Source organism: Leptosomus discolor, chromosome 7 (genome assembly GCF_034619465.1).
Source record: "Leptosomus discolor isolate bLepDis1 chromosome 7, bLepDis1.hap2, whole genome shotgun sequence".
NCBI lineage: Eukaryota > Metazoa > Chordata > Aves > Leptosomiformes > Leptosomidae > Leptosomus > Leptosomus discolor.
Genome location: NC_141397.1, coordinates 65762807 through 65790681, shown reverse-complemented (window position 1 = coordinate 65790681; position 27875 = coordinate 65762807). Strand labels below are relative to the sequence as shown.

At 50.2% G+C, this 27875-nt stretch overlaps 1 protein-coding gene across 1 annotated transcript; it reads right to left on the bottom strand.

Annotated features, from left to right (window-relative positions):
- Positions 1 to 515: 515 nt before the first annotated feature.
- On the bottom strand, positions 516 to 21270 carry IGSF10 (immunoglobulin superfamily member 10). Its single transcript, XM_086468619.1, has 9 exons — positions 21138 to 21270; positions 20310 to 20337; positions 19816 to 19995; positions 14672 to 14974; positions 12798 to 12927; positions 10578 to 10968; positions 5468 to 9847; positions 3885 to 4785; positions 516 to 2454 (listed from the first exon to the last, which is right to left on the bottom strand). Exons 1-9 carry the CDS (start codon positions 21268 to 21270, stop codon positions 516 to 518), a joined length of 8385 nt encoding a protein of 2794 aa, XP_086324745.1.
- Positions 21271 to 27875: the final 6605 nt, after the last annotated feature.

The window sequence follows — 27875 nt, the reverse complement described above, 5'->3', positions numbered from 1 at the left end:
AAAGTTCTGCAAAAAACACGGTGTGAAACAGAGCTGTATGGTTAAGAATACTTCACTACTTGTTTCACCATTGAATATTTATTTAGAAAACCGTACTAAATGTTCAGACGTACTAAGAAGGTAATCTGCATCACAATAAAATCTGCTCTTTGGCTCTCGGGTACTCTTGCTTTATCTGGTGGCGGTCACGTGCTCACAATAGTCACACAAGGTGGACAGTATTCAACTAATATGAAAAAGTCTATCCTTTACTGAAGATCTCTGGGTACACTTCCAGAAAGTAATTTGATTTGATATTCAGTGTTTGGTGGCAGAGCAGAAGTGCCTTAAGTTTGTTTTAATTTAAATCCATTTCATCATGGAAAGGACCACTGCGAGGTAATAAGGGTGTAGAGCTAATTTGCCCCAAGCCCTCCCCTCTTCTGGACAGGCAGTGCAGGCTGAACACTGCACGTGTATTTAGGCACTTGGATTAAACTTATTCCAAGAAGGAACTCAGTCCAGCTGGGACCTTGTTACCAGTCGTTCATGCTGTGTTCCTGACTTCCAACGACGTGAATGTACGTTACCGTGAAGTCGCTGCCGAGATGGTTCTTCGCTGTGCACTTGTACACGCCAGAATCCGAGGGTCGGGGATTCTGGATGAGTAACGTCCCTGGGGGGTGCAGCAGTTCACTCCCAGCTGCTCGGCCTCGGTGGCCGGTGGAGAGCAGCGAGTGGTCGGGCAGCTCCCAGGTAATTTCTGGTTTCGGTATTCCCAGCGCTGCGCAGCGGAGCTGGACTGCTGCACCAGGCGCCGTGCGTACGGTCCGCGGTGGTCCGTCCACGATCCGGGGGGGATAGGCGACGACGACGACGGGAACAGTCACAGAGGACTCTCCGGCGTCATTGTGGGCCCGGCACACGTAATCTCCTCTGTCGTGGACGGTGGCGTCTCGTATAACCAAGGTGCCGTTCTCCAGCAGCACGTACCTCCCGCTGATCTGCGGCCGATCCAGCACGTGGCCGCCTGGCAGCGTCCACGCTGTGCTCGGCTTGGGGCTCCCGTCAGACAGGCAGTGAAGCGACAGTGGCTCCCCGCTAACGCCCTTCGCTGGCCCCGCGGGGCGAGTGAGAATGTGGGGCTTCCGGCCGACCTCCAAGACGATCAGCTTTTCGATGTAGCCAACCTTGTTCCTGGCAGCACACCGGTACTTTCCTGCTTTGTCTGCACCAGGACTGTAGATGGTGAGGGTGCCAGTGCTTCCCGTGAGGAACTGGGACGTCTTGATGCCACTGGAAAACCACGTGCCATTAGGCAACATCCAGCTTATGTCAGGTGGAGGGTTTCCATCCGCAGAACAATTCAACGTGGTAGCTTTCCCAGGTTTTGCTATTATTTTTTCATTGAATGGATTTTTAAACATTGGTCGCCTGAGCATTTCCGATACCTCCAGCTGCACCACCAGCATGCTCTCTCCCCCATCGTTACGTGCCACACAGATAAAATCCGCTGTGTCGGAGGGCCTTAAGTTCCGAATCTCGAGTGTCCCGTTTTTGTGGACTACAATCCTGCTCCCGTAATACGGAGCTGTTAGGAAAATATTATCGGGCATGATCCACATGATCTGAGGGGGAGGTGTCCCTTCTGCCCGACAGTCGATTTGTTTCTTGGAATGCCTCACTGCCGTCACTTTCATGATTGTTTTGTTCACGTATAAGCCATTTATGATCGGTGGTTTAGCAGCAACATCCAGTTTATACAATTTTGTATCGTCCCCCCCAGCATTACGAGCGACACACATGTACTCCCCGGCATCCAACAGTCTGACGTGACTGACTGACAGAGAACCATTGACGTGCAGGAAGTGTCTGGCTGTCGACGAGGAGATCATGTCGCTGGAAGGAAGCAACCAGAATATTTTTGGTTTGGGTTCTCCGACGGCTTCACAGTCCAGTAATGCCGTATCTCCAGCTTTCACTTTGATGTGGGTCTTGTAACTGTGCTTTATCTGAGGGGCTGCCACGACGACCGTGACGCGTATCTTCATTTCATCTCTTCCCAGTGTGTTTTGAGCGTAGCAGGTGTAATCTCCTCCTTCTGCTACTCCAGCTTGGTTGAGATACAGAGTTCCGTTGTCAAAGAGGACGTACCTGCGAGACCTGCGGCCGCTGTCATCTGCCAGCATCGCATTGTTGATCACCGTCCCGTCTGGCAAACTCCAGGATATCTCTGGTGCGGGTGACCCAGAGGCCTTGCAGTCCACTCTGAAGTCTTTTCCATATGGCACCAGTTTCTTGAAGTACTGTTTGTGGTCGATCTTGGCTGGTTTCATTGTGACGCTGACTTTCATCAGTATCAGGTCATCTCCAATCTTGTTTCTTGCAACACACAAATAGTCACCTGCATCCTTTTCAGTTACTGCCTCGATCACCAGGGATCCGTTGGGGTAGACGTGGATTCGACTTCCCATTCTGTTGTGGGGGGAGAAAGAGGGAAAGAATTATGGAACAGAACTCTGGAGGTGAATACTGAGCATTGGAAAGGACTGACGGTTATTAACAGCACGATACGATGCAGAAGTTCTCTCCAGAGGCGCCGTGTCGGCAGCACCCGCAGGCCCAGCGGGTTTTAACCCGATGCCGTTGCCGCTTTTGCGGTGGACGTGCACGTGCTCGCTGACTCGACGCGGGTGCGCGGAGCTGCACGATGCCGCCTCTGCCTGGCTGGAAACTGGTCTGTGAGCAACCGAGCCTGCCGAACCTTACGTCCCTCATCCCACCAGCCTCCGCTCCCCTCCCTCGTGCTTCTCCTTGCAGATAACCCACACCACTTGCCCCTGCAGTGCTGCTGCCTGTTATCCAGAACGACACTTGGCACCGAGCGGTTACTCTCTGGCTGCCTTTCCTGCGGCACGGCATGGACCTGGGTCTGCCTCCTCAGCCCAGCTGCGACTCCTCATGAGCCTGCCAGGAACATCCCAGTCTGGGCCTGTCTCTCCCAGAGCGAAGGTGAAGTGTTACTGGGGCGAGGAGGGGGGGTGTGAGGAGTGAGACCCTCAAAGGTAGACTCGACAGAAGCCCCTTCCTCCCATGCTCTGCTTCACAAATCTCTGTAAACAGCTTTTCCTCCATTTTGTAATGTCTAACCTACAGCCCCCACGGCGGTGAAGGCCGTCACTGCACGCTGCTGTAACAGGCAGCTGTTACCCGGTATCAAACCTTCCACTTCCATAAATCTATAAACGTTTGATTGTTACAGACCTAAACATCTGCATGTTGCCAGCACCAGTACCTTGAACCATCTGGCTGTTATGCTGGAAGTGCAAGCGCTAGTCACATTCTGTGGTTTTCATAGTTATAAATTAGTTGGTTTCTGCAATGAAGAAATCATGAATGTGTATCAGATTTACGGTGGCAGTGCTCTAAATGTTGTGTATGTGGCTGTCAACAATTGGAACTGAATTATGTTAATTTTTTTATAAGTCGTGGTATGGAAAAGTCTTGCCATGTCTAGAAATACTCAAATAAATGCCCTTTATTAATGTCAGTTTGTATTAAGATGCAAGTCATGTTCTAGCACAAATTAAGAATTCCTCCTAAATCACAACAGGCTAAAACGACCAAAATTCAGCCCATGTATGATTAACATCCATTTCCTTAATTCGGGTTAGACTTGTATCCGTTTTGGTAAGACCTCAGCCAGTTATGACAACTGGTGTGGTCTGTTATTAGATGTGTAATAACAAGCCATCGCCGCAGGTGCTTCACCGCTGTTAAATGTTTAAAAGCGAATTTAGTTCACCATGTATTGTTTCTGCGGTGTCACAGTCTCTATACCAGCACCAGAGAAGACGGTGTTGGACATGTTAAAGAGGGGGGGGGGGGGGGAAAGCGCCTCCTACCTGTGCCACTGGTCAACGACTGCCTTGGAGGGCAACCTCCAGATGATCCTGGGCTTCGGCTCCCCAGTCGCTGTGCAGTTCAGAATCAACTTATCCCCAAAATTCAGCCGAGTCATTTCTTGAGAGGCAGTAGCTATTTTTGGCAGCGTGTCTCTGCGTTCCACCACGAGGCTCACCACCCTCCGCTCCGAGCCCGTCGAGCTCGTGGCTATGCACTCGTAATTCCCGCTGTCGGACGGGGCGATGCTGCTGAGGTGGAGGGTGCCGTTGGAGAACAGAAACAGCTTTGCGTTCACGAACTGCAGAGGTTTCACCACTGTGCCATCGAAAAGGACCCAGTGGACACTGGGCTGAGGATTCCCTTTCACAGTGCAAGGGAGTTTCAAATTTTCCCCCATCGTTCCCTCAACACGTTGCCGCTTCTCTTCCAGGATAGCGGGAGGTGCCGCAATGACCTGCAGTTTTACAGCCAGCCTGTCGGTGCCCGCCGCGTTCTCAGCCATGCACGTGTAGAGGCCCCTGTCGTAAACGGTGACTTCCCTGATGACTAAAGTGCCATCTGGTTCCACGTGAACCCTGGGGTTTCCTGCGGAGGAGCTGGAGATGTGTGTCTGATTCGCCAGGACCCACGAGATGGTGGGTGCAGGCCTGCCCTCGGCTCTGCACTTCACTGCCGCCGGCTTTCCGGAGTGAGCGGTGAGGAGCTGCCACCTTCCACCAGTGATGCGGGGCGGGTAGGCCACCACCGACAAGGTGACCAGGAGCCGCGCCGCGCCGTGCGGGCTGGCCGCCGTGCACAGGTACTGCCCGCGGTCCTGCAGGCCCACCCGGGCGATGGAGAGCGTGCCGTTGGCGAACACCACCCACCTGCCGTCGCCGCGGCCTTCTGGAGCACCGGTCCCTACAGAAGCAAGGGGACAACAGCGCGGCGTGTCAGAACCTCTCTTGTCTGTCCCTTCTCACTCAGCCCCCGAAAACGCTTTCCCTGTCCTGGTCTACTCAGCCCAAATAACCAAGACACTGGTGATAACAGAGGGAGAGATAATGGTGTTTTGCGTGTACAGTCACAAAGCTTTAAAGCAAAACCCAACACTCATTCCTCAGCAGTGACAAAGTTTGGATAAAGCAGCTGGGGCTTTGCTTTGGGTACTTTGGATATTTGGATACTCCGCGAAGTATCCAGCATTACTTCAGTGTGGCTGTGACTAGGCTTTGCCTACTGAAAACCCTTTGGGCGTAGCTTTAACTTGACTTGGTGGTTTGTTACCACAGACAGATTTTTCTTTTCACTTGTCTCACTGGTCTGAGACGGCAGGTAACGTACACAATAAGCACAGAATTACAGTTAAATATAGATCATATATTTCTTTTTGGTTTTATTTCCCTCAAGAACTGTTTCATAACTAGCAGTAAGACACTCCAGCAAGTGTGCTGGGATATCTTTCTTTTTCACTGTTCCCAAGTTCATCTTTTCACTGATAGCTCACAGTACTCCTCAATGAAGCGGTACTTGAGGGTGGCACACAAAACATCTGCCAAACACAAGACAGAAAGTAAATTCTAGAGAGGTTTATCAAGCTTACCTGACGATATCTTGGTCCACTGTATTGTTGGACGGGGGTCACCGGTAGCTTCACAGGGAATAAAAGCGTCTGAATTAGCTAGCACAGTAAAAGCAGCTAATTTGCCTCCAATTATTCTGGGTTTTGCAAAATGATTTCTGCTTGAAGAGCCCAAGGCTACAGGATTGCTGGTGCTTGTTTCTTGATCTGGTCTCTTCTCAGACCGGCCTTTGGCAGAACTGTCCTTGTCCCTTCCCCACGGCGGAGCATGCGGCGTCGCGATCTGCCACGGCGTCGGTGTGGTCGCTGCAGTGACAGCTACGGCGTCGCCCCCCTCCGTGACTTTTCTGGGCGGCTTCTGCCAGAACCCGGTTTCCCCCCAGGGAGGGGAGGTGGGGCGCGCGGTACGTGCGGGTGGCCCGGCTGCTGTTCGGGCTGGCCGTGGGGTGGGATGCTGAGCGCCGGCAGGAGCGATGTCCGAGGTTGCAGCAGGAGCTCCGGTACTCGACGGGCTTCTTGCTGGGAACGTGGGCTGCGCTACGTGGTTTTCTTGAACGACTCTCCCTCCCGTTTTCGGGTGTGAGCTGTCGCCTGCCGTTGCGGCGGCTTTGGTTTGCCGAGCAGGTTCTGACCCAGGTGTTGCACAGGCTGGGGCAGGTCGTGCGCCCGTGGTGCCGAAAGGCTTTGGCAGCTGTGGTGTGGGTTGGGTTGGCGTGGTGGGGCTCTGAGCAGCGCGGCTGTCGGGTGGCAGCGCGGCTGCCGTCTGCGCGGCTGCCGCAGGGACGTGCTGAGGCGCCTCTGGCGTGTTACGGACCCACAGCGCTGGCGCTCCTGCCGCGGGCACTGCGCTCGCGCTCTCGGAGGGAGGTTTTGCAGGCGCAGGGCTTGCGGGCGCGGTGAACGATTCAACTGCTGTCACGGCAGGCGTGGCCGAATTTGCCGAGGGAATTGCTGCAGCGCCGTGGCCCGCGGTCACGCCTCGTGAAGTCGATGTTTTAGGGGGCCTCTTCCTCCTCTGGCCTCTCTTTCTTCCCACTCTGAATGTTTTACTTTTGGTGATTTTGGTGTCAGTTTGAGGAGTAATAATAGGTGCAACTGTGGGCTTCAGACTTGTAACATCCATTTCTTCGGTTGCACTAGTTGGAAGGTTGGAGTCAGAACGCGGCTTTGCAGTGGGAAGGCGTTCCTCTGACTTACCTCTGCCGTCACCAACGGGTTTGTTTAAAGACCAGAACCCGCTGCTGGGATTGCCACCTGCTGACGGAGGCGTAAAGTGCAAAGGAGACACCTTGCACGTAGGTGCTGCTGCTGTAGTTTCAGGAAGCGTGGTCGGTACCTCTGTTGATGCAAATGGATCTGACTGTTGTGCCGGGTGCTTCCTCAGAACCTCTTGTTGTGCACCATTTTCAAAGAGCCGTTCCCAAGCAATTGTTCCTCTCTGGGAATTTTCTGGTGAGGTTCTAGGCTTGCTGCTGGGTGAGACCGATTGAAGGGTAGAAGGTATCTTGGTGCTGACGGCAGGTGTCATTTCTGTAGCCGTGTGAGCTGTGTGGATTGCCGTGGCTGGTAGTCTGATGCTAAAAGGCTGGACTCGATCGGTATTTGTCTGAGACGGAGCACCACCCTCTAATTTCCATTGAGGAGTATCTTGGGTGCCCTTTGCAATGAGAGGCATGGCTGTCGTAGCTTTTTGCCTTGCACTGGGTTCATTTTCCTCTTCCCTGAGGAATGCTGTGTTTTGATGAGCACCTGCTGGGTGCTCCAGCGGCGTATTCACGGTAGAGGGGGAGGACAGAGGTGCTTCTGGGCTAAATGGGCTGGTGGAGCTGCTTAAGGTTGGTAAATTTGATATGTATTTCATATTCAGCTGAACATCTGCAGCCACAGCTGTACTTCCTCTGCCAGAGCCTGGTCTCCCCAAATCGTATCTGTGCTTCTTCATACTCTGAATATGTCCTGGTCTAACAACTCGTCTCCTGCCAGAAAATTTCCTTCGTCTTCCATATTGCTGCGGGGCCTGGGGAGTTTGAGATGTAACGTCCTGAATAATCTGAATTTGCTGATGAGTAATGACAGTTGAGGCCAAGGGTGGCTTAGGAGTTACTTGTTTCTGAGTACTATGAAAATAAATGTGACCAAATTCAGGACTTGGTTCGCTGACTGTCACTAGAGATACCTGGTGATCTGTTTTGGTGGAAATCTCATCAATAGACTCAGTAAAAACATGTACCTTGTCCACTGCATGTTGGGAAGTCACAGACTTGCTGGTGTCTGTAACATCCATCACGGGCATCGTAGGCAGAGATTTTAAATGCTGGTTATTACTTTCCCCAGCATATGCCAACCTTTGCCCAGCAGGGAAGAGTGTAGATGTTCTACCTCCTCCATCTGATACAGTTGATTGTTTCCTACCAGTCGCTGATATTTGACCTAAGTCAGGTCTTTCCCATGAGTTTGTACTTGTAGGTTTTAGGTCTGTTTGTGGCCTTCTGCTGTCAGATGACACAGACTGTGAAAACGGAGCGGGTAGGGGAGTTACTGCAACCGGGAGGGAGGTTTTCCTAGCAGGAGTGTTACTCGCGGCCATCTCGGGCCCTGCAGTTATCACACTTTCCAGAGCTCTCCCCAGAGCAGAGACTGTGGCTGTCTCTGTTACTGGTATCATGAATTCTTCTTCTGGAGAGCTGAGATCACCAGATGTTTCCTCCTCGTCCCCAGGTCCTTCTGAGAACTTACGGACTTGAACAGATGGTTTTGTTGCAACTTCTCTTCGTTTTTCTACCAATGTCGAGTTCCTCTTTGTTTTTTCCAAAAAGGCTGCCCAGCGCTGTGGGTCGACTCTCCTGGCTGAGGAGACAAACTGTCGTCTGTGTCCTCTAAACCGCCTGCTTGTTTTGTCCCGGTAGTGCCTGTAAGTCGTCTTCCCGTAGTGGTTCCTTTTCTGCGCACGCGGTGCGCCCCGATTCCTGGCTGCTGCGTCAGCAGATCCCTGCGGAGCTGCTGAGGTAGCCGGGGCCGCTAAGGGAGGTTTCTGTGGCGTAGCAGAGGCCGGCATCGCGTGGCCAGAGCCATCACCTTCTTCCCAGTCTCCCACAGCTACATGCTTTTTCTTTAGAGTGGTTTTGTCCGTTCTAACTAGCACCTGGAAAACCAGAAGATCAACACCATACGGGTTGGCTGCAACACACCTAAAGTAGCCGCTGTCTCGCTCCGTTACCCCTTGTATTCTCAAGGTACCATTGTCAAAAATACGTTTGTTTCCTACAGAATGATGAAGAATCGCATGTTCAGGCAACACCCAACTAATGGCAGCATCTGGAACGGCCGTGGACGTGCAGGGAAGGTAGAGCGTGCTGCCAACAAATGCAGAACGTTGGGCTCCGTTTACACTGTTGTGTTCCACGTGAGGGTCGACCACAGTAACTCTGAACGTGAGGCTGTCTGCATCGTGGTCATTTGTGCCTATGCAGTGATAAAGCCCAGTATCAAAAGTGTCAGCTGTCCGTAACGTGAACGTTCCAGTTTTAACTACTATGATTCTGCCGTCCTCGCTGACGTAAGGAGCTCTAACTTTGCTCCCGTCAGCCAATATCCACTCTATTGCAGGAGCTGGTTCCCCAGTTGCTTGGCACTCCAGTTCTACGGTCCCCCCGACTAGAACAGTGCGCTCCGTTTGTGTGTCGTTGTCCCTGGAGATGATGGTCCAGTTATTTCTCACCTGGTTTCTGTCAGCACTGGGCAAAATAACCTGAGCCTCCGTAAAGTATCGGATGTGCAAGGTGTTCAGCGTGGTTGCTGTCCTGTCCAGCTGCAGCGCCACTTGGCTTTGCATTAACCACGGTGGTTCAGCTCTCAGCTCTGTCTCTACATTGGTAAAAAGTTCATCTTTTTCAGAGTAGATTTGTTTGTATTTGTAACTAATAGCGGGCGCGCTAGTGGCCGGGGCGTCCCTTTCCAGCTTTAAGGGAGAGTTGCTGTACAGTGCCAGAATGCTCCAGAGCCGCTGAATGTGCGCGTAATCGATGCCGCACACGAGAACGGCCGAGAATGACGCTTTGAGGACTGTACTGTTGCCATCTCTGTCGAGCGAGACGGGAGACGTTTCTTTAGGTCTTTGGATGTTGCAAACCAAGTTACCTCGACTTCCTGCTTGGTCAGTCATGTTCAAAACCACGGATCCTATAGGAGCTGTGAAGTCCTTGGGAGACACGGCACTGAAATCCCCGTCATCTGGCACTGTGAGGTTTTTAGACTTCAGGGAGTCACGTATGGCCGGCTTAGTGCAGGCTAGAGACGCAGAAGGAATGTCCACTACGCTTTTCCCTTTATGGCTTTTGGGACTAGCACAGACTGGGCATTGCTGAGCACCGGAACTTCTGTCTTTTTTGCACTTTATAACATCTGAAGGGAAGAAAAATGCAGTAAGGTGTTGTGGTACAGTTTTTAGTACTAAAAAGGACATAGAGCTGCCAGCAAGTTGTTCTCTTGAATAAAATATTAACGCAGTTTATCTGACAGCAACCTATGGAAACCTGAAGTAACCTGAGAAAACCTTTGAATCTGCTCTGGTGAAACTGCTGAAGGGCTGTTGCTGCTGCCGCTGAGGACGGCACGTGTCTGCCCCAGGGGCGTCGCAGCCTGCAAGGGGGCTCTGCCGCGGCACACGGCCGTAGCTTTGTCCCGAGAGAGACGGGCTCTGGCAGTCTGGGGTAATGCCACGCTATCGTGTGGCGCCTCTACGCAGGGCAGCGACAGAGAAGGCCCGTCAGTCCCGCTCCGTGTTTCTTTTTTGAAGAACCGAGTACGATGCGGTCTTCGCTTGCGCCAGTTACACTGGAATTAGCTTCCTCATTCCCTGGGGATTCTCCTGGGGCACAGAAGCTTTGGACTGGCCAAGGAAAACGTTCCATTATGGAAAGCTGCACTCGGGAATGGGTCAAGACAGCTAGATTTAGTTAGTCTGGGAAACTGCATGGTGTTAATTTGTTTATCCTGATTACCTGCACCTACAGCAATCCTGTCTTCCAGTCTTTTCTGGGAGAATAAAGAAAGAAAGGAAGGTCAGTTGCCTCCATCAGAAGGACTGAGGCTGTAACAGACCGTAGACCCGTAAGCAAAGCCTTCAGCTCACCTGATCTCTCCTTTGCCCACTCTGCAAACCGCTGCAGATTGCAAGCACAGGACCATGGGTTTCCATGAAGGTAGAGGCTCTCTAGCTCAGACGTGTAGGAAAACATTTCTTGTGGTAGCGAAGTCAGCACGTTGTCAGACAAATACAGGTGCTTGATGAAGGATATTTTAAATACTTGGCTGTAGCGCAAGGTGACAAAAGTATCTGGATGAAGCTGCTTAAGTAAATTTCCTTCCAGGTGGACCAGCCTCAGTGCTGTGAGTCCATAGAAAACGCTGGGATTTACAAATTCGATTTTATTGTGGTCCATATGCAGTCGAACCAAGCTCTTCAGACCATAAAAAACATCCTGCTGAAGTACTCTGACCTTGTTATAACTCATTTTTAAGACCTGTTGATGAAAAGGAAGTGTATAATATTAACCCGTGTTATATTGTTACAAGACTCCAAATAAATTTTGAGTGATGGCTGCTCTGTGAAGTGAAAGTACTTCACCAGACCAGTAATGTGAATGAGTGGAAAAAACTTAGTAGGAGGAATTAATTCTAAGTGCAATGCTAATTGCAGGAGTACAAGGACGCTTTCTTGTTCCAGCAGTCCGTCAGGGTGACACTTCTGCGGTCACGTTTACAAAATCCAGTGATTAAAAAGTACAATAAAGCACTGCTTGTTTCTCCATCGAAAATTCCCAGTTAAACCACGCTTGTGAAAAGGGCAAGCAGAACCTGACCATGAGCCGTGCCAGGGATTTCTGTTCCAGCCCGTCACGCCACGGTCTGTTGTGTTCGGCGCCTCGCCAGCAGCACCGCGTGTGTCCCCGCTGTCGGGATGCGTGCCACGTGAGACACGTACCTGCCAAACCTCAACTCCAGGTGCCGTTTGTGGCTGCCAGGTTAAAAGCCACGTTGGTGGTTACGAGAGGAACAAACCTGGCCTGTGGGTGAAGTATTAAATACGGTACCCAAGACACCCTTTTTGGTGTGGCTTTTCCCATTAGAATTACACCATTACAGTCATAAATTCTGGATTTTGAAAGTTAATGAGGAAAACCTCACAGTAACGTGTAAGTTTATTTTATTTGCCAGATATAATTCCACTGACACTATCTGTAGTCGTGTTGCCCTCCTGCTGTTCTCGAGAGGAGACACTTACAGGAGTCCATCGCGCTTGCTGTGCTAAGGCCGGTTAAGCAGCCAGCTGCCGGGCTCCACAGCTTGCCCGGTCTCCGCCTTTCCCCCCATCTCGCCCCCAATCCCCTAAAACCAGCAGCTGAGCCAACACCGTGCCTTCTGCCTGGACAGCTCAGGTCCCTCCTGCTCTTAGCTCGTCACGGCTACAGCATTATCACTTCACTATAGCAGTTCACGACGGCTCTAGATGGAAATTTAACTGGGGAGTAAGTGTTACCTGTACACCTGTTACCTGTACCTTGTTCCTAAAGACCCATGTGAGTGCTTCCTCACATGTGAATGTCTGCGCGGCACCAGGTAGCTCCAGAATCCCTGTATGACACCGCACATTTGCTCATCTTTACAATATACATAAAAATAGGTGATATTTTACAAGTAATACTTCAATTAAAGAACAAAACTGGCATCAAATATATTTTAAAAGTCCACAAATATACACTAAATTATAAACCCAAGGAACTGTAGATTTTTTAAAGCATTAAAAAGTTAGTATGTATTATGTTCAGTAGCTGTTCAGTAGGGGCCCTTTTCTAATGCCGGACTATACGGTCCTGACGGGAAGGGAAATCTGGATAGAACACAGTCCTTTAAAAAAAAAAAAAAATCGACTGAAAAATTAACTAAAGACAAGTCTCCTACCGCGGCTGCAGTACGTGGAGCTCTGCAGTCTTTCATGTGAAAGTTTCAACTGCAGTTGTGTCCTGGTTTGGGCTACATCAGGACTAATTCTGCTAAGATCTTGCTGACAGACACCTACCACTATGTTGGTCACGCTCTTTCACCAGCACCCGGGTGGCACCTGGGAAGGAAAGGCATTTCCCGTCAGGATACTGGTTCCTGAAGGCCCTCCCTCTCTTTCACATGGGTACAGTAAGAAACAGGCAACCCAAGGGCTACAGGCTGCCGGTCTGCTTCCAGTTATCACCATGACTGCAGATGGTTTAAAAGTCAGAACAAAAATTAAGATTAGGTCATCTCCTAATTAAGATTAGGTCATCTCCTAATTAAGATTAGGTCACTTAGTTCTTACCTGTAATGAATGTAAATCGCTGAACGCCTTATCGGGGATTGCATTTATCTCGTTGCTGTGCAGCATCAGTAACTCCAGTTTCTCCAGGCCAGAAAAATCTGTTTCCGTCAGCTTGAGCAAGCTGTTGTAGCTGCAACACACAGTTCATCCCAGACCGGGGCTCAGTTGGACAGCCAAACGGCTCAAGTTTTACAACCAGCAAATGAAACCAAGGCAAAAGAACAGCTCTTTGGAAAGGCAGATAGCACTTCTGGCTGCTAAGATGAAATTTTAAGCCATTCCTTCACGTTAGCACAGAATTCGGTGACTTTTCCAGGGCAGCTTTCTGAAGCCTCTGTTCACAGCGGACAGGGAAAAGGCTGAGGAGCGGTGCCGAGGACGCCGGTTTGGGGCTCCGCTGTGGAACAGCAAGGAGCTGCTGCAGGGGCAGAGGCTGGTGATGCCTCTTTCACCGGGGGCCTTTCCCAACCCTGCAGTGTCACTCCGTGAACAAGAGCCTCCTTCGCTGTCCGCCGGGAATGAGGTCACCCCGAGGGTCCCGGGGCTGACCTGTCTCCTGGGGCCGGCATGACGGCGGTGCCGCCCGCCCGCCCTTTCAGTGGTACCTCTGGAGTTTTGTTTCCACTCCACAGCCGTGCAGCGTGCACGGCACTTGTTAACGCAAACATAGCCCCAGCCTCCCCTCGCTTCCAGTACGGACAGTCCAGGCTGGATTCAAACTGGGAACCAAAAACGGAACGGAGGGACCCTTAAGCGAGAGCTGCCGCGCTGCAGGAGGGCTGACCATCGGCCGTACCTGCCTGGCCAGCCGAGAACGGACAGGGGTGATGCTGCGCCGGCCCAGGGTTAGGAGGTGGTGTGCAAGCCTCCTAATGCTGAGCGCCTACTCTGCGATGCCTGGGACTGCGCCACTGCTGTCACGCTGGCACGATTAGCTAACGCTAGGGCTCAAGTTGCCTCAAGTGGCACCAGGGGAGGTTTAGATTGGACAGGAGGAAATTTTCTTTACTGACAGAGTGGCCAAGCACTGGAACAGGCTGCCCAGGGAGGTGGTGGAGTCACCGTCCCCGGAGGTGTTCAAAAAACGTTGACAAAGATCAACAGGAGGAAAGGGCAGACAGGAGGCAGGAGCTGGAGTTCGGATTATTGCCCAGATGCAGAAGGCAGGTGAGGGGGAAAGACCTCAGTGAAATCTTCCTTTTGTATTTTCTGCACATGCATACGGATGACTCAAAGGTTAAGTGCACCAAAAGTGACATCAGCATCAAACAGTGCAGATCGGTCTTGTCATTTGACTGTATGGCACAGGACACTGGCTGGAAACTGCACTGAGGGGCCAGCTGAGCCTGGGAATAATCTGTTCCCTGTTCCTTCTGACCACTCACAGACCAGAACCATTTTGGAGGCCGAAGTACTCAGACAAGTGTCACCTCCATGATCTCGACAGACAAAAGCACAGATAGTAGCGTTGTGTGACATGCTAAAGTCACAGCAAGGTCTCTGCAGGCTTTATTACCTGCACTAATTTTCCAGCCCACTGAGCTCTGAACTACCCGCTCCCAGAAAGAATTCTATTTCAGACTCCTCCTGAGTTACGGATGCAAAATGTTCAGGTAATATAAAAGAATTCATTTAAGTTCAAAACTTTCTGAAACTTTTCCATGCCCCGTGATACACCCCCAAAATTTCCACTTAGTGTGGCAGTCTTAGGCTCTGCTAGCTGTGATTGCAGCCGCTTCCGAATACTACAGAGCATTAAGCTCCTGGGGTTTCGGTATTGCTTTGGTTAATTTTTAGCCCTAAATCTGGAAATTTACTGCTTTGCAGAGTGTTGAAAGTGGTCGGAATGTTTAAAATGTCGATGTTAAACATACCCCAGATTGATGCGCTCCACGTCTGGGGGGATGCGCGGCGGGACGGCCGTGAAGTACCGGAACGTGCAGTGCACCTCGGTGGGGACGTAGCAGGCGCAGAGCCGGGGACAGGCGATGGTGCCGGGGAGGGCGGCCAGGCAGAGGGCCAGGAGGGTCCCCAGCCCCCGGGCTCGGCCCCTGCGCGTCGCCTCCATCCTGCGGGAAGGTGCTACGCTGCCATCCGCCACGGCGAGAGCCCACGGACTCCGCAAGGCAAGGGGCACACGCCAGCGCCCCCGGGGACGCCCGTGGCTCGGGTCTGAGCTGGAAGGGCGGGGAGAATTTTGTCACTTGGGTCACAAGGCGGACCCGAACCTCTCGGCTTTCCCCTCGGTGCTGGGTGCCGACCCACGTTCGAGCCGCAGCCCCGCACCGCCGCCGCCCCAGCGCGATGCCGCCGCTCGCAGGGGCCGTTCGGGCTCCTGCGGCCACCGCTCCGCTCAGCCCCCGCCCCGGCCCGCCGCGCCCCCGCGGAGCGAACCCGGCAGCCCCTTTCCCGCCGTGACCATCCCCAGCAAAACCGGCTCCTGCCGGACCCCGCGGCCCCCGGGCTCCCTCCTCCCCACCTGCGCCCGGGCGGCGCCGCCCGCGCCCCGCCCGCCCCTACCTGCGCGCCCGCCGCCGCCGCGGCTCCCTCCGGGCCGCGCTGGCGGCCGCAGTCCCAGCGGGACCGCTCCCTCGGGGCACAGCCGGGCCGGGCCGGGCCGGGCCGGGCGGGGACAGTCCCGCCGCCGCCGCCGCCGCCTGCTCCTCCTCCCGGGAGGCGCCGCCGCGCTTGGGGGGGGGCGCGGGCCGCGGGCCGGGGGCCGGGGCCGCCCTACGAGCCGCCGGCCCGGCCCTGCCCCGCAGCCGCCTCGGCTCGGCCCGGGCTCGGCGGGGAGAGGCGCCCGTGCGCCCGCGGGCAGGCAGAGCCCCGCTCCGCTCCGCCGCGGTGCCCGGGGCCGCGGCCAGAGCCGGTCGGGACGGGCAGCCCTTGCACCCGAGGAGCGGCACAGCCAGCGCGGGGGGGGGGGGGTGAGGGTCGTGTGGGAACCCTCCAAAACGGCGGCCCGTCGGTCCGCGGAGGAGCGAGTGCTCTTCAGGCGAGGGCCGGCGGGGCTTGAGCCCCTCGGGCGCTGCTGAGCGGTGTCCGCGGCGGCCGCGCATCGACTGGCGGCGCGTTCCTGCTGAAGGTGGGCGCTGGGGAGGGTTAGGAGGTGCTTGAACCCACGGCTGCCTGGCGGTCTGACGGCTCTGCAGCTCCTCACCTTTATAGCTCTATTTTAACAGATGCTTTCATTAACGCCAAGTTATTACATCCTTAAGCAGTCAGGATCGAACGTTAAACACGAACCCTCCAAGCCGTGGGAAATCTGGTACATCGCTGCTTGCAGAAAGTTAAAATTTAGGAACTTTGAGGAAAATCCCTGACGCGTTCAAGGCCAGGTTGGCTGAGCCTTTGAGCAACCTGATCTAGCTGAAGGTGTCCCTGCTCGCTGCAGGGCGGTGGAACTAGATGGGCTCGAAAGGTCCCTTCCAGCCCAAACCATCCTGTGATTCTAAACGCATCTTCCAAACGGCACTGGGAGAAGCCCCGTAGCTCCTCGCTCCCTCCCTGCCCCTCAGCCAACAGCACTGCCTGCCAGCACCACCACGGACCAGCAGATTCCTGTCCAGCACCTGAATTTTTTTCCCATGAAGGCCCAAGTGCACTTCGTGCTGCTCCTTGTCTCTGGTTCCTTCCAGTTGCGTGTTCCTCAGAGATCAGTCAGTTGAACACGCAGCACGTCAGTAATTGCGTTAATATGGCTGCTAACAGGCCAGCCACAAAGTTCATTCTGTCTGTGTGTGGCAAACAGCAGCTGAGTTTAGGTACTTGTGGCGAGATGCCCGGGTTATTCAGCTGTCACTCAGGTTTATGACAGTTCTGACTGTGTTACCCACTTGTGACTCCAGCTCTGTGGTCCACATTAGCAAAGGCTTGGCATTGTTTCAGGAAACAAGTGCCTTAATGATGTCACATAAACCCCGCATTCTTTTGCAGAAATACTCCCCTTTATCTGAAGTAAGATGCCTCAGGAACCACCGGTGATCATATGTGATATAGTTGCTAAACATCTTCCACCCAAAAAACGGCTATAAAGAAGAGCTATGCCCGGTACAGAGTGAAGTCCCTGCGGCACGACACGCTGGGTTTGGGCAGACACAACCCGTTGCTGCTTTCCTACCGATATGTGGTCAGGCCATAAATAACTCTGCCTGAGCAACGTCTAATAATGTCTTGCTGCTGGTTTGCATCTTGCCCGCTGGCGATTTGAAAGATAACAACTGGCTTCGACGTATAGAGTGAGGTGAGAGGAAACCAGAGTGACCCACCTAACCCGAGTGATGCTGGATCGTGCTCTTGGTGTGCAAGGAAGGCCCCAGGGAACGGCAGTGCCTGGCAGCAGACTTCGTGTGAGCCTTCGTACAAGATTGTCATTTATGTCTGCAACCGAGAAGGAATTTTCAGCAAAAATGTGTTGTTCTTTTTTTTTTTCCTCAGATTCTGCACTTTCCACAGAATTGATATTTTTCTTGGAGAAACGTTAATTTTGCCAAATGGTTCAGTTTTCTCTGAGGAAAGCCCAAGCAGCTGAAGTCAGTGTGAATCTGCTTACGTCCGCCCATGTGCTGCGGTGCCAAACAGAAGCTGGAGTACGTGTACCCGAGTGTTTCTCTTTCCTCATCAGCCTCCTTCTAGGACAAACCAAAGCTGTTAGACCGCTTCAGCAAAAATACTTGAAGATCCCTGTTCTTGCAGAATCAAGAAATCTAATCAAATGCTTTACACTTGTCTCTACACCCACATCAGCAATAATTCTCTGAGAATGATATATTGAAAATAATGCTTTCACTTACTCGGGTGGCTTGCCCCTTATTTCCACGGGTGGAGTGTACTGTGCTGTTTTGATGACACTGCCACATTTTGGCACATAGACGTGTCCTCTTGTGGTGACTGTAAGAAGAAACCAAAACTACAGCTAGTCAAACATTTCTGAAACATCAGGTAAAATCTGTGTGTTTGTGACACTGAAATAGGTGCCCTGTGCCTGAGCTGGATGAAGTGTCTCACCACTGCCTGCTTATCCCAGCAGGCTGACAGTCTTGGTGCGAGGCTGTCTGAGGTTCTTCTCAGAAAGAACAGATTATTTGCTAAATAATGTTCTTCCAGGGGAAATAAGTAAGAAAAGCGTTTTGGAGTATGTATGAGAGTCCCTTCTTGGCGTAGTTTATCTAAAACCAGGAAGAGGGATTAAGCACGTACAGTGGGATTAATTTATTGGAATGACAAATTGAAAACATTTAATCCACAGCATGACAGTATTTTTCAATATTGACTAAACCTCAGAGTGTTTGGGAAAAGGTAACAGTAAGAGCCAAGCATTACAGAATTGAGTGAACAGTGGGTGTGAAACTGAGTCTGGTAATTGAGTCACTACCAGTTTTTCTTAAGATTAAAAATGAAAGACATAATGAGAAGGGAAACATGAACAATTTAGTGAATTCTTGCATACGAACTCAAAATTACTTTGTCTTTTTGTGTGGACATGGACATAGTACTGCCGTGTCTGACTGAAAAATAATTCTCTACATTTTTTCTTGGGCTGATTTGATGACTAAACATCCTGTTGTGAGCTAATGCTGTGTGTTCTTTGCAAATAGAAAATACATACTTGGAGCAGTAATGGTAAGACAATACTTCAAAAGATAAGACAAAGCCTCAAAAGTATCTTTTAAAGGTTCTAAAATTGTTCAGACAAATTTGAAATCAAACAAATGAGGGTGATCTAAATCCACAAAGCGGCTGCGTGTGCTTAGGAGTGAAGAACATCGCGATGATCTGTTCTTAAAACCCGAACTCACTCTGAAACTGTGAAATGTCATGAACAGAGTGAAGTCCAGGGAGCGGGTGGCGAGGGGAGCTTGTGTTGGGCGGTGCGGGGAGCTTGTGTATGCCCGCCAGAACGGTGCCCGAGGTATCTACCGGACAACGCTCACGATCATCTCAGCGGCCGTCTGTGTGAAACACGTGGGTGGTCTTAGTTCGATTCAGCGTGGGAGCTCACGTCAAGAAACACTAACCCGCTTGTGCTACCTGGCACTTCTGGTCTCAGAAAAAACCAACAACGCCTCGGTTGAGCACTGGCACTAAATTATGAGCCGACATTTTTAGGTGCCACCCTGAGAACGGGGAAGAACTCAAGAGATCCCACTGTCCCGGGTCCTGCTGAATTCTGTTCCCCTGGGCAGTAGAGAGAGGACTGCAGGGCTACCATTAGGTGTGTTTTTCTAAGTCTTAGTTACGGTCTGAAGGGCAAAGGATGAATTGCTTTAACAAGTTTGGTCTTTTTTTCTACTAGGTTACTGCGGTCGAGGCTTCTGGAGTGGCACATTCCAATGTTAGTTTTTTTGGGTGTAAACATGAGGTAAAAGACATTTTTTAATGATTTGTACTAGTCTCCATAATTTGTGGCAGAAAAGAGACTGAAGTTTCTTCTGAGAACATTTTCCAAAAACACATACTTGAATTTCTACATTAAAATAAAAAAAAATACTGTAAATGTACAATGTACCTTGTCAGAGTTTTAAGAAAAGAGTATTCATCTAGGGATACACTATATGTGTTGTAATTAAAACCCAGCTCTTACTATGCTTCTGAGAAATGGAGTATTAAATTACAAAAAATACAAAGCTCTCCTTCCAGAAGGTTGCTGAAGAACATGTGGAATATTTTACATTATAATGTGGTTGTGATTTAATGGGGCTGCCTTATGGAAAATACAATTGTTATACAAACCCATGCTGATCTCTGTGTTTGGCTGGCACATGTCTGGTATTAACAGACATTGCTTTAGATGGAAGTCATTATCGGGGAGAATCAAGGGAGCTTTTTGTTAAGTGAACCTATATTTTGGCAAGAAAGTGTGGTTGAGCGTGAACTCGGCAGTGCTAAGAAGAGGAAAGCTGAATGAAGGAAGTGCTTTCAAACTGGGTCTTCACAGCAAACCATCCCTACCAAAAACGGAACAGGATTTCAGTTTGGTTTTCAGCAGTTCACATGCGGTTGTACGATACAACCCAACCTCATGAAAGCAAGGAGGAAGGGCAGCATGGCGCCACGCTCGTTCGCACGGTTTGTGTGCTTTCCAAAGCACGTGTAATTCCCGGTGGGCCGGTGACGTTCGTCAGCGCTGTGTGCATTCCACTTGCCGGCATCCTGCTTCCAGCCCCCAGAGCAGCTCGGAGTCGCCCCTGGGGCAGACCTGTGGGGCAGGGGCAGCGGGGCTGGCGGGGCAGCGAAGTGGCGGGGGGCACACCCGAAACCAGAGGGGCTCAGGGGAGAGGGGGACACGTCTGCTGGGTGATCAGAAGGTGGCTTGGGCAGAAGTACCTAAATACCTGTGGTAGCGCGAGGACACGAGCCAGCTCTCCCGAGCCTCAGTTCGGTGTAAACCCCGTAGTCCCACGCCCAACACTGAGACCTTTGTTCAGGCAACCCCACCATTTGAATCGGGTGGAAGTGCAGGCCCTGGAGCCGAACACTGCTTCGTTTATTGTGTGCTTCATCATTACTTACAACTCTGCTTCCTTGAAGAAAGCCAGGCCTACGAAGGCAAATGTGCACGGACTTCTCAAGTGCTCGCATCAATCCACCCTGTGTTAGAGTTTGTAATTCGGTGCTGCTCTTCGCTTTCTAATTTTTCTGTTTACTTTTCAAACGAGCATTTTCTTTTTCTCCTTCCTCAGCATGAACAAGTCGGTGCACAATGATTCTAACTTTAGAGAATGAAGTTGCAGAGAGCAAATGATGTATGGAAGGAACGGTTCTGCGTTGTGGCAGGTGTTGCCAGTTAGCATGGTACCACGGAAAACAAATTGCATGGATGCAGAATTTGCTTGGGCAGATTGCTAGCACCAGTTGAGGTAAAAAGCTTTTTTTGATGTGGAAGTTATCACCTCCTGGCATCCATGTTGATGCTTCTTAGCTCTTTAAGACACTTTGGAAAGTGTTCAGCAGTAACAGTTGTGGGTGCTGCCCATGGCAGGGAGTGCCGGCTTTGTGCCGACTGCCAATTGCAGACAAAAAAATAAGGGCTTGTCAGGTGGGAATGAAATACGGCGTTCCCTGAATGCGTCTCCCAGCTGCCGTTCACAGATGCTCGCTGGGTCCTTGCAGGGCCTAGAGGGAGAAACGTGGGCAGGGAGCGCGGCCTCTGAAGGCAGGCTGCTCCGAAAGTCATGGCCATAAAATTAACATAAAGCTAAAACTGAATTAGTGTAAAATCTTACATTTATGCCTGCTTTCTCCACACAACCCTCGGCAGAAGGGCCATTCCCTGTCAGCAACGCTGCCTGGCCCGAGGGCGCCGACAGGCCTCACCGGGCCAGCGCCGACAGGCCTCACCGGGGCCTGCCCCAGTCTGCCCAGTCTGACACCTCTGGCTCAGCATCCCCATCCCTGTCCTCATCCTCATCCCCATCCTCATCCCATCCTTGCCGGCTGGTCGCTGGCCCGGCCTGCTGCACTGCCCGTCCATGGAGCGCGGGGCTGTGGCTGCCCTCCCCTCCCGTCCCGTCCCAAGCGGTGGCCCTGTGGTCACGGAGCTCGGTGCTCTGGCTTTCTTTTGTTCTTCTCACCCTTCTGACCGGTGAGCACCCCAGATGTGTGGTCAGGAGGTAATTAATCTTTTCTGGTCGGGGTGGGCTGTTGCTGATGTCTGCGCTGGGTCTGAGCAGCCAGGGACTCCCACTGGCCCTGCTTTTGAACTCCATCCAGCTCAGATGACACGGGGCCTGATAAATCACCCACCGTATTGGCAGCCACATCAAAAGCTCCTGCTTGGTGAACTTAATACAGGCATGCAGATAATAAACTATGTAGTTGAGAAAGAGCTATCTTTTCTTGCCTTGTGGAAAGCTGTAACATCTTTCACCTGGGTAGTTGTTAGAGGTGGACATGAAGAGAGGGATCATGTGTCACTCGAGTTTAGAGGAAAAGCTTGTTTAAAACTCGGTGTGCCTGGGGAAAATCTGCTATCCTCGTTACCGGAGCATATCCTCGAGCAGGGTAATTACGTTTGATCTACAACGACACATACAATCAGTAGTTCCCGTGCTTTCAGTGAGATCTTTAATCTCCTTTCAGACCACCTTGCAAGCAGAGATGTTAACCTGCAAATCTACTCAAGCAGCAGATGAACTGAAATACCAGACGCTCCTGTTAAAGTAGTATTGCAGGTGCAGACTGGATGTTTTCAATGCTGATCTCAAACATTGGCTAGAGTGCTTTTTAAGAGTTTGAATCCCTTTATATAAGGGATTTAACTCCCCTTGTTGTTTTGATATGAGCAGTTCATATATTGAAAAACAACAACAGACAACAAACCAACCCAAATTGTATCTTCTCATACCCTAACAGTCACTTGGCCATAAATCAATAGCTTTGATTAACGTGTGAGGTGCAAAAAGGTTCGTATAGTTTGCAGAAAGCACGATTGAGGTTTGAATTTGATTTGGAAAGCTTCACCTGTTTTCCCCTGAATATACCAGCTCGCCAGCAGCTTTGTTTTGGTTTTATGTGTTCCTTGTGGAATGTGACCAATGTGGTTTGAAATATATGTATTTGCAAATAGTTTGCAAACAGAGAACTTGTGAGGTTAAAGGATTCGTCTCCATTCTTCTGGAGCCACCACAGGGTTTTTTTTGGGACAGAGTGACTTTGTTGTTATTAAAGCCCTGTTCTCTCCTGGCTCACACATCTCCTGCGGCTGATGCACTTTGGAGAATTTCATGTGTTGTGGTGGAAACAGCGTACTGGGCATGATGTGAATGCAGACCTGTGAGTTTTCCGAGATAAGCCTTTCCCTCCAGTTCTTGGCCTGATTAGAGTCCTACTCTCATCTTCTGCCAAAATGAGCTGGGGTATTTCTGTTAACTTCTGCACACTTTGGGGTACACTTGTGTACTTTGAGTTGGAATGGAAAGTCCTAAACTTAGACAAGTGTGATAGTTTAGAAGTTACTGCCTATAAATGTGGTTGTTGTGAACTGAGAGTGCTTCACCACCAGGAGGCATGGAGCACCTGCGGGGCAGGAGAGAACAGCTCCTGGAGACAGCGAGAGGCTCAAATCCATTCAAAAAAGCATGATTCTGTATTTCTTTTATTCATCATGGTGCGCTGGGTAAAGGTCTACTTCATCACACTGTAAGATTAATGAAATGATGTGAACATAGTTCCTCTGATGCAAAAAAGGCGTGAATATATACATATGTCTTTAGTGGTGTAATGTATCAGTGGGAATTGGGATAGCATGGTTGTTTAACAGCTGATACCGTCTTTGACCATTTGACAATCGGTAAGCGTAATTAGCCGGTGTCTTAGGCAAAAAGAAGCGAGTCGGAAGGGCAGTATGTGGTTATGACAAACCCATAAGCCTACGTAACCTACAGGTGTAGCGCAGTGGTTAAAGGGAGATGTTCTGGCAGTTCATTAGCAAGAATCTTAAAACTTACCTACCAGCCAATTGAAACCAACGGGAAGGTGAAGCACTCCATGGGTAATTTTCGCTTGTGATGAAGTAAGAATTTGCCATCTTATAAAGATGGTCCTGCACACTGGCCTTTAACTCACCTTTTAACCAGTTGGAAAAATAAACAGAGAAATGCCCAGGGAAAGAAACCAACCCCTACCCTCTGCCCAAACGAGCAAACAGACACCTCTGGGTAAGAGAAACAAGGCATGGCTGTTTATGTCCAGTTACAGATGACAGTATGTTTCCGAATTATATTACGCTTTGTTTCCCAGTTACAGTGAAATAAAGTTTAAAGGCGGAATGCGGTAGAGTCATGTATGCTCGCTGGTCAGGTGCCAGCTGCAGCCTTTGTTCTGCTCAGCTGATGGGGTTTGCTCTGATTTGTCAGCATTTTTAATTAGCCAGAGAACTTCACTTTTTTCACGTGTTAGGAGGGTGAGTCACGCTGTGCCTAATGTTCTGCACCTGAACCTGCAGGGACTATTTAAAGGCAAGCATAGGTTCAAACCTCTTGCTGTTCTGTGCTCTGTCTAGTTAAACAGTTTTGAGGGTTGTGATTGAAGACCAGTAGTAGCAGGATATAAGAAGTCCTACAAATGTGGAAGTTCTTTTATGGGTCTTTCTAAGTCGAGGTCAATACCAGAAAGTTAGAGGTTTGTAGAGCTGAAATATGGGGAGGAGGGAAGAGAAGATACCTGTTCTACAGGTAAGAAAGCCTGAGCGCTATACTAGGTTGTACGAAGTAAGAACATTTTTAGCTAATACATGCTATTTTACTTGCTGAACTTGCCATGGTGGGTTGCATAAAATAAAAAAATATACTTTCCTATGTTTAACTTGTGATAGAAGGCCTTTCTGCTCCAGCTATGCAAGCAAAGAGTTAGTAAATGTCTGGACTCTGGGACTGAGTATGCTAAATGAAGTAACCTGGGTGTAGGCTTAGCGAGGGACTTCTGTCAAGAGGCTGACTAAGAAGGCAGGGGAGAATGCTCGCTTGGTGTGCCTTCTCAAAACCTTCAGCTTTAAGTGACTTAATTTCTGTCTTGAATAGCATCTGAAAAGTCATTTAGGAGGAGAAGATGGTGTAGAAGTGTGACATAGACCAAAAAAGTGAAAAGTTTAAACCTGTCGTTTCCTCATTTTTCACTGTTTATATGTTCAGCAGAGTGTGTGTCAATCATTCAAGGATAAAATGTCTAACTAAGTATGTTAAAAAATCTTTAATTCTTATAAAGAGGGCATGAGACTATAGCTAGATGATGATCTCTGCGTGTCTCTTCTGCTGCTTTTTGTCTTAATAATACTCTCTTGTGGCTCTGTAGTGGTACGCAGTGACTGTGGTGTGGCTGCTGTCTTTCTGAGGCTCCTATGACAAAATTAAACGAGAAAAGATTGGTCTGCTTTGAATGTGTTGTGGTTCAACTTTTAAACAATGCCAAAGCTAGGTGGTTGTTTATTAGATTTAACATGTTTATTTTGTGTTCTGGTTTAAAATGGATCACTGCGGGGAAAATCAAGGTCTCTTACAAATACAACTTTACGAACATCTAGAGACGAGATTCCTAAAGTCTGTGTTGTTTACTTGTGTTCTAGCATTGAATAATATTGTGCAGTTTCTTTTTGTGTGTCCTACAAAATCGTTGTCCAAAAGGTATTTAACCTAGTACTTGTGCAGAAAAGCACACAAACTATTATACAACCATACATAGTTCTGCAATTAAAAAATTGGGTGGTTTTGTTTTCTAAATGGTAGAAATATCTGAAGACTGAAAGTGTATAAACAAATTCAGTGTAACACTGGGCCGCAATTTGAATATCTCTGAGAGGTGACCTTGATAGTAGGTGAGGTGGGGTGTGCAGGAGTGTCCACTACAGAACTCGCATTAACACTGGTGGGGTCATCTCTGTAATTCCCAGTAAACTCAGTAAAGGTGATAGTTAAAAGCCCGTGCTGTTTGTATTGTCCTATTGATTTGCTGATTCTAAGGAAAGGTGGGAATTTTGTATTAATTATATGACTAAAGGTATTTCTAGAACATTTTGAGCTTTGTTTCCGTGGGGTGGCTCTGAGGTATGGGTGTATTGGCAAGTGCACAGATCTAGGCTCCTTGGGCTCCTTGTTTTTATCAGCAGAGTGAATTTCACTCCAATTCCATGGATCCAACCTGATCTATCCAAAGACGTTTATAGACTTTCACTTGTAATAGCATTTATTTACCCAGGGAATACTCTTTTAGGGGTTGCCATTGCTTTGCCTAAGGCAGGTGTGAAGTGGGGTGTTGCCCCATCGGTGGGCTGTTAGCTCGAGCTCTTCCTGTGTGAGCTGGCTCCGTCAGCACTGACTTCTGTGGGTGTTTGTCAGGGCAAGGGGCAACAGAGGAGGAAACGTCATCACGCCAGCTCTTCTGGAACAGCTTGCTGATCCTGAGCTAGAGAAGGAGATCGGGCCCCCTTCAGCAGTGCTAGATGGAACAAAAGACTTTCATATTGGCATGTACGTAAGGCAAGAACGGACTGGTGGAGGACGGAGTATTTCCTTACTGGTTTCCTCAGTGACCGCTATTATGTTTCATTTGTTTTGGAAATGTGCTGTATATTTCAGACTTAACTGTATGTTTCTGTTGGTTTGCGTTAGAACCGTAAGTCAGTCCCAATGACCTTTCCATTACTGAATGTAATATACTCTCCAAGGATGCATGTTGCAAACTATTCCAAAACACGGTTTTCTTCCATAAAATCGTCTCATAGAATATCAGTGTGCTGTGCTGAAAGTCAAGAAATCTGATGCTTTCATACAAATCAAAATACCACAAACCTAAATTTATTTACCCTACACCTTACTCCCGTTTCTTGTCTCCCTGTTGCTGTTGGCACAACCAGTAATGTGAATTCCCATCCTTTTGGGGAGCAGCGGGGAAGGTGCAGTGTGCCGGGACAGGCCCTGGTGCTGCATGGCTGCCGGCAGTGCTGCGGCAGCTCCCTGGTGCCGGCACTGCGGGGCAGAGCTGGGTGCGGGAGAGCAGGGGGCAAGCACAGCGCTGGGGCCGTTGCTGCAGGTGAGGCTTTTCGGGCTGGGCGGCGTTTCCGTGGGCAGGAGGAGCTGCAGGGTCCGCTGGGACACCTGGGGCAAGCAGGGATCATCTGGTGAGGAGTCAGGCGCTGGCATCTGGGATCCCTTGCGTTTGGCCCAGCATAATCTGGTTTTATTTTTTAGCTTTCTATTAGGGATGTGGAATAGAGAGAGCATTTGGAAGCAACTCAACAGTCACTAAAATAAATGTTCTTTTCTGTTTATTCCTTGGCTTGCATTCAGAAATTAAATGGTGATGCATTAAGAATCTAAAACTTTGACGTTTCAGTAAGTATTTAATTGAATACAGTTCAAAAACAAAAGCATGACTTCCTTTTTTGTTGGACTAGGAAAAAATAATGTCTTTAAAGAGGGTGGCTATATTTAATGCTGTAGATGAATCTGAATAATCTAAATATATGTGATTTTACTATTTTACTGGAAAAAATTGCATCTGACATTGTCAGTAGCTAATTTATATTTACTAACTTGATATAGACAAATTTCAGATGATCAACACAGCATTTTTAAAGGCCTGCCTTCCTTCACAGTGCAGCCTATAAGGCATGAACTCGCTGGGTAGATAGTCAGTATTTTGTTTTTCTGTTTCATGTTGTGCCTGTTATGTGTTTCACAAGAGTAACCAGTGCTAAGGAACCCTTTGTCCTGGGAGCCTGGGTCGCTGGTGGAGTGGGGAAGGGCAGGACCTGGGTGCAAAGGCAGGGCAGACGGGTGGTGGGGAAGGGTCTGGAATGCGAACTTGTGCGCCTTTCAGGGGTGTGTAGATGCTTTCTTGACACAGGGAGGAAGGATGGAGTTGTGTGTTTAAAAACCTGTGAAGGAAGAACTCGGCAAAACTGTGCCTTCAGGAGCGCGAGGTGGAAGCGGAACAACTAACAAAAGTGCAGCCGCAGCAGAACACCGTGCTGGCTCAGTGCTGTTGTAACTTTCCCAGAAATGCTGAAATGGATGTTCCTGGGCTTGGCTGCCTCTTGTCTGTGTTCAGGGCTGCTCAGCCCTGAGCTCTGGTGTTCAAAGGCCTGCCTGCCCCTCCTGCAGGGAAGCAGCACTCGTGGCCAAACCGCCGCTTCCCTGGCTGCGGCGTGGGCCGTGGCGGGCTGGCGGGGATCCGTGGGCTCCACGGCTCGCCTCACCGCATGGTGCATGTTCTCAGCCCTGAGAAACAGAGGCTGTAAGACTAGTTAACATGTGACCAGAGGGATGCCATATGAGCAAGGGTCTGCGCTCAGACAGCGAGAAGGGTCGCAGCGTGTGACAGCTCAGCGTAGTTCTTCAGGTGTGCCTGGTGTGCGGGGGGCATGCAGAAGGCTCCCACACCCCTGCGCTTTGCAAGAGTGGCCAAAACAGCACAACTGCTGTCCCCGTGGCTGCAGGCCGCAGGAGGGGTTGGTAAAGGTCTGCTAACCCTCTGCTTCGCACTGCTTTAGTTACAGGCGCAACAGAGACTTTAAGCTCTGTGTAGGAAAAGAAATGTGAGTTGTACTTCTTCCCGTTCTGGTGGCAGTCAACAAACTCTGGA